The sequence below is a fragment of the Chenopodium quinoa genome, unplaced genomic scaffold, assembly GCF_001683475.1.
Source record: "Chenopodium quinoa cultivar QQ74 unplaced genomic scaffold, ASM168347v1, whole genome shotgun sequence".
NCBI classification, from domain to species: domain Eukaryota; kingdom Viridiplantae; phylum Streptophyta; class Magnoliopsida; order Caryophyllales; family Amaranthaceae; genus Chenopodium; species Chenopodium quinoa.
This window is the reverse complement of record NW_018743920.1, coordinates 1,207,274-1,219,812: the sequence shown is the minus strand read 5'-3', so window position 1 is coordinate 1,219,812 and position 12,539 is coordinate 1,207,274. Positions and strand designations below refer to the sequence as shown.

At 37.9% G+C, this 12,539-nt stretch overlaps 1 protein-coding gene across 1 annotated transcript; it reads left to right on the top strand.

Annotated features, from left to right (window-relative positions):
* Window positions 1-721: 721 nt before the first annotated feature.
* On the top strand, window positions 722-8,578 carry LOC110687676. Its single transcript, XM_021864303.1, has 5 exons — window positions 722-1,481; window positions 1,893-2,022; window positions 2,100-2,503; window positions 2,873-3,063; window positions 8,504-8,578. The coding sequence occupies exons 1-5, from the start codon at window positions 722-724 to the stop codon at window positions 8,576-8,578; spliced, it is 1,560 nt and encodes a 519-aa protein (XP_021719995.1).
* The last annotated feature ends 3,961 nt before the right edge of the window (window positions 8,579-12,539 follow it).

Genomic DNA, 12,539 nt, shown 5'->3' with positions numbered 1-12,539 from the left:
CCAGAAAGTTTGGTGAAATATGTGATTTCCCTGTACGCCCCCGCGGGCTGAAATGCCGCGCCCGCGGGGCCATTAGGAGCGCCCGCTCCTTCTGGTGGAGCGCCCGCTCCTCCTGGCAGTTGCGGATTCGTTTATTCTTTTAATTGCGAAATTAAAAGAAAAACGCAAGAATGCTTTGCTCTCTCTGGTTTTCCTCTCTAAGTTTTTCCCTTTTCTTCACAATTTCATCAAGAAACTTGCAATCTCTTCTTGAAATACTCTATCAATTAAGTTATTTCATTGAGAATTTAACCATCTTATCACACAATTTTGTGCTAAGTGTGTGGTGTTGTCTATTGTATCTCAAAGTGAGTTTCCGGTCACAACCCAAGCACCGTGGTGGGGGAAATTATCACTTTAGGAAAGTGTATACACGCCTTAGACAAGTATCCGGTAAAGAAGACTCACGTGGTCATTGAATTTCTCATGTTCTTGGTGGTGTTCGGCTTGGAGTGAGGCAAGTTTAAGAAACTTTCACATTAGTGTTATTGTGTTGTATTTTCTGAATTACTTTGTTAATTTAGTGTTTGGTTTGTAATACTACTTGAAGTATTTGGTGTTGTATGTTTCATTGAAACTTATACACATTCTAGGGTTTGTTCCACCAATTCTTTATTTGATTCTTGTTGTGTAGAATCATTGTAAACCCTAACAATCTAAAGTGATAAATTGTTTGAACAACATGTCTAGTGTGAAAGAACTTACCACAAATTTTGTCAAACTCAAGAAGTTTGACGGTGTGGAATTTCAACGATGGAAGAAGAAGATGTATTTTCTTCTTACATCGTTGAAGGTTGCCTATGTGATTAGCACTCCTAGACCGATTGAACATGAGAATGAATCAATGGAGGATGTGCGTGAGAAATCTAAATGGGATAATGATGACTTTATATGTCGGGGTCATATTCTCAATGGGATGGAGGATGATTTGTTCTATGTGTATCAACATGTCGAGTCTGCTAAGGAGCTATGGGAATCATTGGAGAGTAAGTACATGGCGGAGGATGCCTCAAGCAAGAAATTTCTTGTAAGTAACTTTAATGACTTTAAATTTGTTGATGGTAGATCGATTATGGACCAGTTTCATGAGATACAACGTATTTATAGTAACTTGAAACAACATGGTATCAATGTTGATGAATTGTTTGTTGTTTCGAGTATTATTGATAAGCTGCCCAATAGTTGGAAAGATGTTAAGCATGACTTAAAACACAAAAAGGAGGACATATCTTTGTCCAATTTGGCTACCCATCTTCAAATTGAAGAAGGGATAAGAGCCATGGAGAAGGCTAAGGATGGAAATCCAAGCTCTTCAACCATTAACGTGGTGGAGGAAGGCAAATCTAGTGCTTCAACTAGTGGTAAGAGGAAAAAGTTTAATTCCTCTAAGGGCAAGTCCAAGAAACAAAAGGACAACAACAAGTATGCTTGTTGGGAATGCGGTAAGACTGGACACCGCAAGAAGGACTGCTACATTTTCAAGAAGAAAATGGAGAAATCCAAGGATGGTCAAGCTTCTAAGAGCAATGATCAACCCACCAAAGGTAATTTATTACATGAGGTTGAATTTAATTCCGGTATGGATTTAAATGCAACAGATCCTAACATTTTTATGGTGCAGGATGATGACTCATGGTGGATGGATTTGGGGGCTTCAAGGCATGTATGCAAGGTGAAGCATTGGTTCAAAACCTTTCACAAGGTTGGTGATGGAGAAGAGCTCTTTATGGGAAACAACTCTACCATCATGGTCTAAGGAAGAGGACAAGTTGAGCTGATGTTTAGTTCGGGAAAAAGTATCATCCTTAGGGATGTATTATATGCTCCTAGTATTTCTAGAAATCTTGTATCAGGCCCAACCCTGAATAGACTTGGATATAGACTAGTTTTTGAAGCAGATAGATGTATTATAACTAAGGGTAGCACTTTTGTTGGACGTTGTTATTTGTCTCATGGTTTGTTTAAACTCTCTTTAAGAGAGAGGTCTGTAATGTTGGATGATGTTTGTTTTAATGTTGGTAATGACAATAGTATGAATTGTTTTCTTTATGGCATTCTAGATTAGGTCATGTGAATTACAATAAGTTGTCTTTTATGTCTAAATTAGAACTTATTCCTCCATGTGATATTGCTCTTGATAAATGTACTACTTGCATGCTTAATAAGATCACTAGAACTCCTTTCAAGAAAGTTGAAAGATGTTCTAAGATCTTAGAATTAGTTCATAGTGATTTGTGTGACTTTTATAGTACACCTTCTTTGGGAAACAAAAGATACATAGTTACGTTTATTGATGATTTTTCAAGATTTTTCTATGTGTATCTTTTATATTCCAAAGATGAAGCCTTGGTTAAATTTGATATTTATAAGAAAGAGGTTGAGGTGCAAGTAGAGTCTTTTATTAAGAAATTGAGAACCGATAAGGGAGGAGAGTACTATGATCCTGCTTATTTCCAATCTTTGGGTATTATTCATGAGACTACAGCTGGTTATGCACCACAATCAAATGGTGTAGCTGAAAGGAAGAACAGAACTCTTCAAGAAATGGTTAATTCCATGCTATCTTACTCCGGTTTGAGTGAGGGATTTTGGGGTGAAGCTATGTTGACGGCTTGTCACATACTTAACCGTGTTCCCACTAAGGGAAAGGATTCCACTCCTTATGAACTTTGGTATAAAAGGAAACCAAACTTGAAGTATCTCAAGGTTTGGGGTTGTAGGGCAGTCGTTAGAGTGCCCGGCAACAAGAAAAGAAAGCTTTGTGAAAGGGGCTTGGAATGCATTTTTATAGGTTATGCTGAGCATAGCAAAACCTATAGGTTCTATGTGATAGAACAAAGTGACTATGTTTCGAAACATTCGATTATTGAGTCACGTGATGCAATTTTTGATGAAAATCAGTTTTCATCAATGAGTAGACCAAAGGATCTACAAGTTAGTACCAAAGGAAAGGAAATTGTTGATTATGATGATCAACATGTTTCTCATGAAGGTTCATCTAATAATGAGGATGAGACTCCTCATGTTAGAAGAAGTAAAAGACAAAGGAAAATTAGGAATCCTCTAGATGACTTCATAATTTATTTGGTTGAAGGATCTAGAGATGTCCTTAGTTCCACTACTCCATATTGTTTTAATGTGGATAGTGACCCAAAAACTTATAGCGAGGCTATATCTTCCCAAGATAGTGCATTTTGGAAAGAAGCTATAAATGATGAAATGGATTCCATCATGGGAAATGACACTTGGGTCATAGAGGATTTACCTCCCGGTTGCAAACCACTTGGTTGCAAGTGGATTTTCACTAGGAAAAGGAGACCAGATGGCTACATAGTGAAATTTAAAGCCAGATTGGTTATCCAAGGCTTTAGGCAAAAGCATGGTGTTGATTATTTTGACACCTATGCACCGGTTGCAAGAATAACATCGATAAGGTTGTTAATTGCAATGGCTTCGGTATATAATCTAGTAATCCATCAAATGGATGTCAAAATGGCATTCCTTTATGGAGAACTAGAGGAAGAAGTGTATATGAAACAACCCAAAGGGTTTGTTTTGGAAGGACAGGAAAATAAGGTGTGTAAATTGGTTAAGTCATTGTATGGACTTAAACAAGCACCAAAGCAGTGGCATCGAAAGTTTGATGACACGATTTTGTCCTTTGGATTCAATGATGATATGCTTATTTTTGGTACAAGTCTACAACAAGTAGAATTGACCAAGGAATTCTTATCCTCGTCTTTTCAGATGAAGGATTTGGGGGAGGCGGATGTCATTTTGGGCATCAAGATAATTAGGGACAATGGAAGGCTTATGTTAAGCCAATCTCATTACATTGAGAAAATGATCAAACGGTTCAATATGTTTGATAAGTGTCCCGTGAATACCCCCATGGAACCCAATGTAAAATTGGTTAAGAATTCGGGAAAAACGGTTTCCCAATTGGAGTATTCAAGGATAATTGGATCCTTGATGTATGCCATGACAAGTACAAGACCAGATATTGCATTGGCTGTGGGAAAACTAAGTAGATTTACTAGTAACCCGGGTGCACAGCATTGGTTTGCAGTTAGGAGGGTCTTGAGGTACCTTAAAGGTACGTTGGACTATGGTTTGTCTTATAGTGGATTTCCTTCGGTTTTAGAAGGATATTCGGATGCAAGTTGGATCACTTACAAAGAGGATGACTCTTCTGTAAGTGGTTGGGTGTTTTTGTTTGGGGGAGGTGCCATTTCATGGTCTTCCAAGAAACAACTTGCATTGCTGATTCCACTATGGCAGCGGAGTTTATAGCTCTTGCCTCATCTAGTAAGGAAGCTGAGTGGTTGAGAAATATCATGTTAGAGCTGCCTTTATTGCCTAAGCCAATCTCACCGGTGGCTATTCATTGTGATTCGAAATCAGCTTTAATAAAGGCTTATAGTCAAGTGTATAATGGTAAGTCTCGGCATATTTCACTAAGGCATAGCCTAGTGAAAGAGCTTATCAATGATGGGGTCATAAGTCTTGACTATGTTCCTACGAAAATGAATTTGGCGGATTGCTTTACTAAAGCAATGCCAAGACATTCCATCATATTTTCTTTGGCTGGAATGGGTTTATGTCCTATAGCACAAAGTTGTAAAACCCAATCTAACGCTTGAAGAAACATCAAGTCTATGGTTGAATTACAACTTTGTTGTTTGTTAGCAATATTTAATGACCCATATTTCTATGTTACTTGTGATGGTAAGGTAGCGTCAATTCAAAGTTCTCAAAGATTTAGAGTTGAGAAGCTCTAAATGAAAGTGTCTTGTCACAAGGACACACTTACGTATATGAGAACCTACCTATATAAGTTCGAATTTTAGCCGCTTAAAGAAGTCTAGATGGACATATAGACTTTGATGAACTTATGAAATATACGGACACATGGCTGTATAAAAGTGTCAAGTGATGTTAAATTCGAGTTATCTTATGTGTATTTCACCTTCGAATGGTTGGATATATTCGTGTGATTTAATCCATATGGAAATCACGGAATATGATCATCGTTAAGTGTGTTGTACTAGGTGTCAATTCAATCCGAAGGGACATTGACATTGATGCATGAGATGTGACTTTTTTGATAGAAGTGGAGAAAGTTTTAAATTACACACTCTAAATGGGGGAGGATTGTTGGAAATTTAGAGTGTGGTAGAAAAGAGCCCTCTCCTTTTTGTGGAGAGGCCGCGTTTGGAAGCCACGGAAAGCCGCGCCCGCGGCCTTATGAGCTGCACCCGCGACATGGTGGCCGCGCCCGCGGCATGGGCGCGGCCAGGCATCTCTAGAAAGTTTGGTGAAATATGTGATTTCCCTGTCCGCGCCCGCGGGCTGAAATGCCGCGCCTGCGGGGCCATTAGGAGCGCCCGCTCCTCTGGTGGAGCGCCCACTCCTTCTGGTGGAGCGCCCGCTCCTCCTGGCAGTTGCAGATTCGTTTATTCTTTTAATTGCGAAATTAAAAGAAAAACGCAAGAATGCTTTGCTCTCTCTGGTTTTCCTCTCTAAGTTTTTCCCTTTTCTTCACAATTTCATCAAGAAACTTGCAATCTCTTCTTGAAATACTCTATCAATTAAGTTATTTCATTGAGAATTTAACCATCTTATCACACAACTTTGTGCTAAGTGTGTGGTGTTGTCTATTGTATCTCAAAGTGAGTTTTCGGTCACAACCCAAGCACTGTGGTGGGGGAAATTATCACTTTAGGAAAGTGTATACACGCCTTAGACAAGTATCCGGTAAAGAAGACTCACGTGGTCATTGAATTTCTCATGTTCTTGGTGGTGTTCGGCTTGGAGTGAGGCAAGTTTAAGAAACTTTCACATTAGTGTTATTGTGTTGTATTTTCTGAATTACTTTGTTAATTTAGTGCTTGGTTTGTAATACTACTTGAAGTATTTGGTGTTGTATGTTTCCTTGAAACTTATACACATTCTAGGGTTTGTTCCACCAATTCTTTATTTGATTCTTGTTGTGTAGAATCATTGTAAACCCTAACACTAACTGGGTTTCCTAACAGGAACATGATGAGAAATTCCCTAACAGGAGCTTGACAGCAAGTTAAGAAGATTAACTTGGTCTGCGTTGAACATAACAATTTCTATAAGAACTTGCTTGGTCTGCATTGAAGACCACTACTAGAAAACAGGCAATTTCCGATGGAATTTTTCCATCAGAAACACCCTAAAATCCGTCAGAAACTATCGTCGTAAGAGTGTTTGTAGGAAAAACGACTTTTTTCCGACGAAATTTCCGTCGGAAACACCTGTTCCGACGGAATCAAGGCATCGGAAGAGATTTTCCGGCACGGAAATTTCCGACGGAATTGTTTTCCGTCGAAAATTTCCGTGCCGGAAATTCCATCGGAAAAGTCAATAAAAATAAAAAATAAAAATCAGCCCCACCCTCAAACTGACCTCCTCTCCTCCTAAGCCACCGTCAAAAATCACCCCACCACCATCGCAATTCATCCCCCACCGGCCACCACCTAAACTCACCCATCCCCACCAACCTAGATCCACCACCGAAACCATCACAACCGAAACCCAAACCCACCACAACTGAAACCACCGCCACTGATAACCCTAACCCACAACCGAAACCACCCCAACCAAACCCCACCCACACTAAACCTAAACCACCACCACCAGAATTTAACCAGAAATATTTAAATTTACCAAAACAAGCACGAAAATTACCAAAAAAAATTAGCAACTATAACTAGCCAAAAAAACCAAAAATTACCAAAACAAAACAACAAAATTACCCAAAACAATTTAAAGAAATAAATAAATATACAATTACTAAACAATGATTAATAAACTAACATTACAATGACATCAAAAATTAACTATTTTCAAAATTTAAAAAAAAAAATTCAAAATTAAAAAAAAAAGATCTGGATATTGTTGAGTCGTTGTTGTTTTTCTGCATCATTGTTGCGGCTGTATTGTGGTTGTTGTTGCGACTGTATTGTTGTTGTTTTTGCGCCGGTATTGTTGTTGTTGTTGCGCCGGTTTTGTGGGCAGTGGTGGTTTGAGATCGGAGGGGAAAGAAGAAAGATGCGGCGGTGGTGGTGGTTTGAGATCGGAGGGGAAAGAAGAAAGATGCGGCGGTGGTGGTGGTTTGAGATCGGAGGGGAAAGAAGAATAAAAGATAGGAGAGAAGGAAGAGGCAAGAAAGTTAAGAGGAAAAAGAATGAAAAGATCGAAGAGGAAAAAGAACAGGAGAGAGAAAGAAGGAGGAGGCGGAAAGATAAACTGAGAAAGAGGGATGCATTAGGGTTTTTTTTGTTTTAAATGAGGGGTTTATAAATATATATATATATATATATACATATATATATATATACATATATATATATATATACATATATATATATATATACATATATATATATATACATATATATATATATATATATATATAATATATATATATATATATATACATATATATATATATACATATATATATATATATATACATATATATATATACATATATATATATATATACATACATATATATATACATATATATATACATATATATATATATACCGACGGAAATTTCCGACGGAATATAATTCGTCGGAATGTACATATATTCCGACGGATTTATATTCCTTCGACGGAAATGTTGAATTCGTCGGAAATATCCGACGGAATAAAAATCCGTCGGGAATTTTGAATCTTCCGACGGAATTACGTGTTAATCGGAACTAATTTGTCGGAAATAGCCTGTTTTCTAGTAGTGGACAGCAAGTTCTATAAGAACTTGACCTGCGAAGTTCCAGCAAGGAGCTGGAGAATGAAGGACAGCCGAAACTTAGTCCTGGTCTGCGTGAATCCCAAGTATCCTTACAATACAGCGTTTGATGAGATATTCCAGCTAAAGAATATAAGTTTTTTTTTGTTAAGTTTATTTATCTAAGGATTATTGTAAATATGTTAGGAAAGTTTATGCATGGAATTTATTAGAAGCGTGACAAAGCTTGGTAAGCTTTAAAAATGGAAAGTTTATAAAAGAAAAGTTTTAATTTTAAGAAAAGATTTTTGAAAGATTTTATTTTATAAAATCCGGTTTTACAAAATGTTATTCTTTTCTTAAAATTATATCTTTATAAGTTTTCTATAAAGATTTTCTTGTAAAAAGATTTACATAAAAGTTGTGATTATGAAAACGACAGTTTTATAATTTCTATCTTTTGAAAACCCTACTTTACATACAATTATAACTTGTATATAAGGGAGAATTAATAATTAGCGCAACTTTTTAAGTTTATGTGTGAAGAATTTGAAGAGAGCTCAAAGTGTAAGTTTGCCAAGTCTAAACTTTGTCATATTAGTTTCGGATTTCATGTGTAGCTTTTCAATCACATATTAGAGTCAGGAGTTTGTATTGTTTTGTTATTGGGTGAAGTGTTAAGCGTATTGCATACAGATTGTAGGCTTCAAGGTTGAAGCTGAGTGTGTGAGCATTCCGGGAATGCTGAGTGAATCTAAGTCAGGGACTTAGGTTGGGTAGAATAAGGTTTTACTGTGTAGCAAGTTTAGCCTGGAACTTGTGAGTAAAGGTTTGATTATAATAGGTTGTAACTAGGAGAGTTTGCCCTATTATAGTGAATCGGTTTGGTGCTTGAAATCCCTTGTAGGGTCGAGGTTTTACTTCCAGTTGGGCCTTGGAAGGTTTCCTCGTAAAATCTTGTGTGCTTTGCTAAGTTCCTTTTATATTATGTTTTGATTCCGCAAAAGTAGTCACTAGGAACTCACATACAATTCACCCCCCCTTCTTGTAGTGTTCGTCTCAACTAACACTTTGTTTTTTTAATATTTGCATCATTTTGACCAGTACATTTGCGGAGACATAAATTTGACCCTTAAAATTTTTAATTGTCTAAAAGTAAAATATTTCTTACAAAATATTTATAAAAATAAACATTATAACTAATCTAATGATATATTATATAATAATACTTATTTATATTTTAATAATAAAAATTGAAGGCAAATAATGTTTTAGAATAGTGCATAAGTCAAATATTAAAAAATGAAGGAAGTAATTTAATAAAAATAATTTTAAATTAGTAAATATTAAGTGAAGAGATTGGGGTCGTAGTCATCAACCGAACTCTCAAATAACTAGTTACATTTTTTTTTTTCTGAAACTGAAGAGAAGCTCTAACCAACTGAGCTATCACTTACTCTCAAATAACTAAGCTCCTTCCATCAACAGATATACCATATATTTGACAGGGTATCACTAGTTAATCAATACATTTTTCTTTTTCTTGAGTGTTTCCTGTTTGTTTTATAATGCTACTTTTTTTTCCCTTTAAGAAATAAAGTAACAAAATATTATTAATTTCTCTGATTTTTTTCCCATTTGAAATATTTTACTTGTAGGAGACATAAAAGTTAAAACAAGAAGAACAAAAAAAATCAAATTGGAAGAAGTAACTAAGATTTATGTGGCGTTATATTTTTTCATGATCTTCTTGGAATAGATATTTTACCAAAATTTGGTGATAGATTTGCAACATGAATTGACTAGAGTTTGGAGCACAAAGTGTACGTATGGTGGATTGTAGTGCGGTGACATTATCTACAGATATTTTAAAAAAAATTGGTGATTATTTTCAATTATCACAATTAAGCTCTCATGCACATTTAATAGAAAATGACATTACAATCCACCAATACCGATATCGAATAAGCATGATTGATAATTTCACTCAATTAATAAATAATTGATAGCTAGGAGTGAAGAAGTACAAGCAAGCGTGGAAAGCCCTTGACAAAAGAACAACTTTAATTACTTCGTATTTTAGGATTACTTGAAAGTGAGAAGAAATGGATAAAGGATCCTCACCCTAACGTGCAGTTGGCAGAGATTTGTGTTGATAAGTATATTAGGTGACTCGTACTTCGTAGCTTTGTCCGCCCGATCGGGCGGACATTGCCCGGTCTGACCGGGCGGAAGAAGAAGAGGTGCCTGGCAAATTCGTTGAAGAAGCTGCTCTCGCGCCCGACCGGGCGAGCCTTCGCCCGACCGGGCGAGCCTTCGCCCGATCGGGCAGACCTTGCCCGGTCTGACCGGGCGGTGGGGGTTGGATACGTTGAAGCATTCGTATGGAGTTTTCTTCTCGCGCCCGATCGGGCAGACCTTGCCCGGTCTGACCGGGCGGAGAAGGAAAAATGCGGAGACGCGGATTTTACGATTTAAAGTTATCTTTTATGTTATCTTTTTGCCCAAGTATCTTTTATTTTAGGGATTAATATAAAACCTCCCTAATATCAGTATTAGGGTTAAGAGAGACAGAGTGAGAGCCGTTCTTGAGAAATACAAGAATCATCTTTGTCTACATTGCAGTTTATAGTGAAATCATTCGATCTCGGTGCCCGTGGACGTAGCTATCACATCGATAGTGAACCACGTAAATTCTTGGTGTTGTTCTTATTGTTTGCATTGAATTTCTTTATTGTTTTCTTGTTTGTTTACGACCTTTGCTTCCGCTGTCGCACAACAATTGGTATCAAGAGCTCAGGTTCAATCCTTGGAGAGTTTCTTGAAGATAACAATGGCAGGAGATTCAACAATAAGAATTGAGAAGTTTACCGAGAAAAATAGTTTCGGGCTATGGCAAATTAAGATGAAGGCTCTGTTAAAACAACAGCAGATATGGCGTCCGTTGGCTCCAAAGAGTACTACTTCGGAGTCAGGAGACGGACCGACTGACTCGCAGTTAGAAGTTATGGAAGAGAAGGCACACTCTACCATATTACTTAGTCTTGATGATCAAATCATCACGGAGGTTGCTGATCAGGAAACGGCGGCTGGATTGTGGCTGAAGCTGGAGTCATTGTATATGACTAAGTCGTTGACCAACAAATTATTACTGAAACAGCGGTTGTTTAGCCTCCGGATGCAGTCAGGTACTTCCTTACGGGAACATCTAGAAAAACTTAACTCTATTTTGCTTGATTTACGTAATTTAGATGTTAAAATTGATGATGAGGATGCTGCGTTGATTTTACTTGTATCTCTACCGTCTAGCTTTGAGAATTTTGTAGAGTCTTTTGTTGTTGGTAAGGATTCTATAACCTTAGAAGAAGTGAAGGCAGCACTTCATACTAGGGAACTCAGAATGAAAGCTACGAGTGATAATGGGGATAATGGTAGTGGGTTGTTTGTTAAGTCCGGAAAGTCTAAAAAGAATAAGGGGTTTAACAAGGGGAACAATGCTGGGTCGGGTGCTGGAAACGGCAAGGATGGATCTAGTAAAACTACTACTAAAACATGTTATTACTGTAAAGAACCGGGTCACTTTAGGAATAATTGTCCGGTGAGGAAAAACAAGTCCCAGGCTGCTGTAGTTGAAGAGAAACCGAATGAGAGCTATAATTCAGAGGAAGATTTAGCATTAGTCAGTTCTGCTAGGTCTGATGATTTATCTGATAACTGGGTTCTAGATTCAGGGTGTTCGTTCCATATGTGTCCACGTCGAGATTGGTTTGATACATATGAACCTCGCAATGGGGGCATGGTTATAGTCGGTAACAATGCTCCATGTAAGGTCACAGGTATTGGTTCCATGAGGTTGAGGACTGTTGATGGGCGGAGGTTAACTTTGACTAATGTACGGCATGTTCCTGCTTTAGGAAAGAATCTGATTTCATTGGGTACCCTGGATGACTTGGGGTACAATGGTGTGTTTTCAGATGGGGAGTTGTGTATTTTCAGAGGTTCGGAGTTGGTACTTAAGGGTATCAAAAGGAACACCCTCTATGTTTTTGAGGGTGTTACACTGCCTAGTTCTGCGGTTTGCGCATCTGTATCTCACCAGGAGATGACTAAGATTTGGCACATGAGGCTTGGTCATATGGGGGAGAAGGGGATGCAGCTATTGTCCAAGAGGGGTCTTCTATCCGGGGTCAAGGTTGCCAACCTTGAATTTTGTGAGCATTGTGTGTTTGGTAAGAAACACAGGTCAAAGTTCAGCAAGGGTGCTCACATTACTGATGCAGTGCTCGATTACATCCATTCAGATTGCTGGGGTCCATCTAGAGTTGAAGGTATGGGAGGTTACCACTATTTTGTGTCATTTGTTGATGACAAGTCCCGATACACATGGCTTAGGTTGCTTAAGTCAAAGGATGAGGCCTTCAAAGTTTTCAAGCAATGGAAAGCTTTGGTGGAAAATCGACAAGGAAGGAAGATCAAGAAGCTACGAACGGACAATGGGCTAGAGTTTTGCAAAGACGAGTTTAATCAGTTCTGTGCAGATGAGGGTATAGGTCGGCATCATACTGTCAGGAAGACACCACAGCAGAACGGTGTAGCAGAACGGGTTAATCAGACACTGCTAGAGAGAGTCCGATGCATGCTCTCTAATGCAGGGCTTGGGAGGAGGTACTGGAGTGAAGCTGTGTTAACAGCTTGTTATGTCATTAATAGGGGTCCTCATTCTGGAATTGAT

Excerpts from the sequence above, each read along its gene's own strand:
- LOC110687676 (XM_021864303.1), top strand. The coding sequence starts at position 722 with ATGTCTAGTGTGAAAGAACTTACCACAAATTTTGTCAAACTCAAGAAG. Across the intron at positions 1,482-1,892 it reads GTATGCTTGTTGGGAATGCG|GCCCAACCCTGAATAGACTT; the intron begins GTAAGACTGGAC and ends ATCTTGTATCAG. Across the intron at positions 2,504-2,872 it reads TGCTTATTTCCAATCTTTGG|AACAAAGTGACTATGTTTCG; the intron begins GTATTATTCATG and ends TCTATGTGATAG.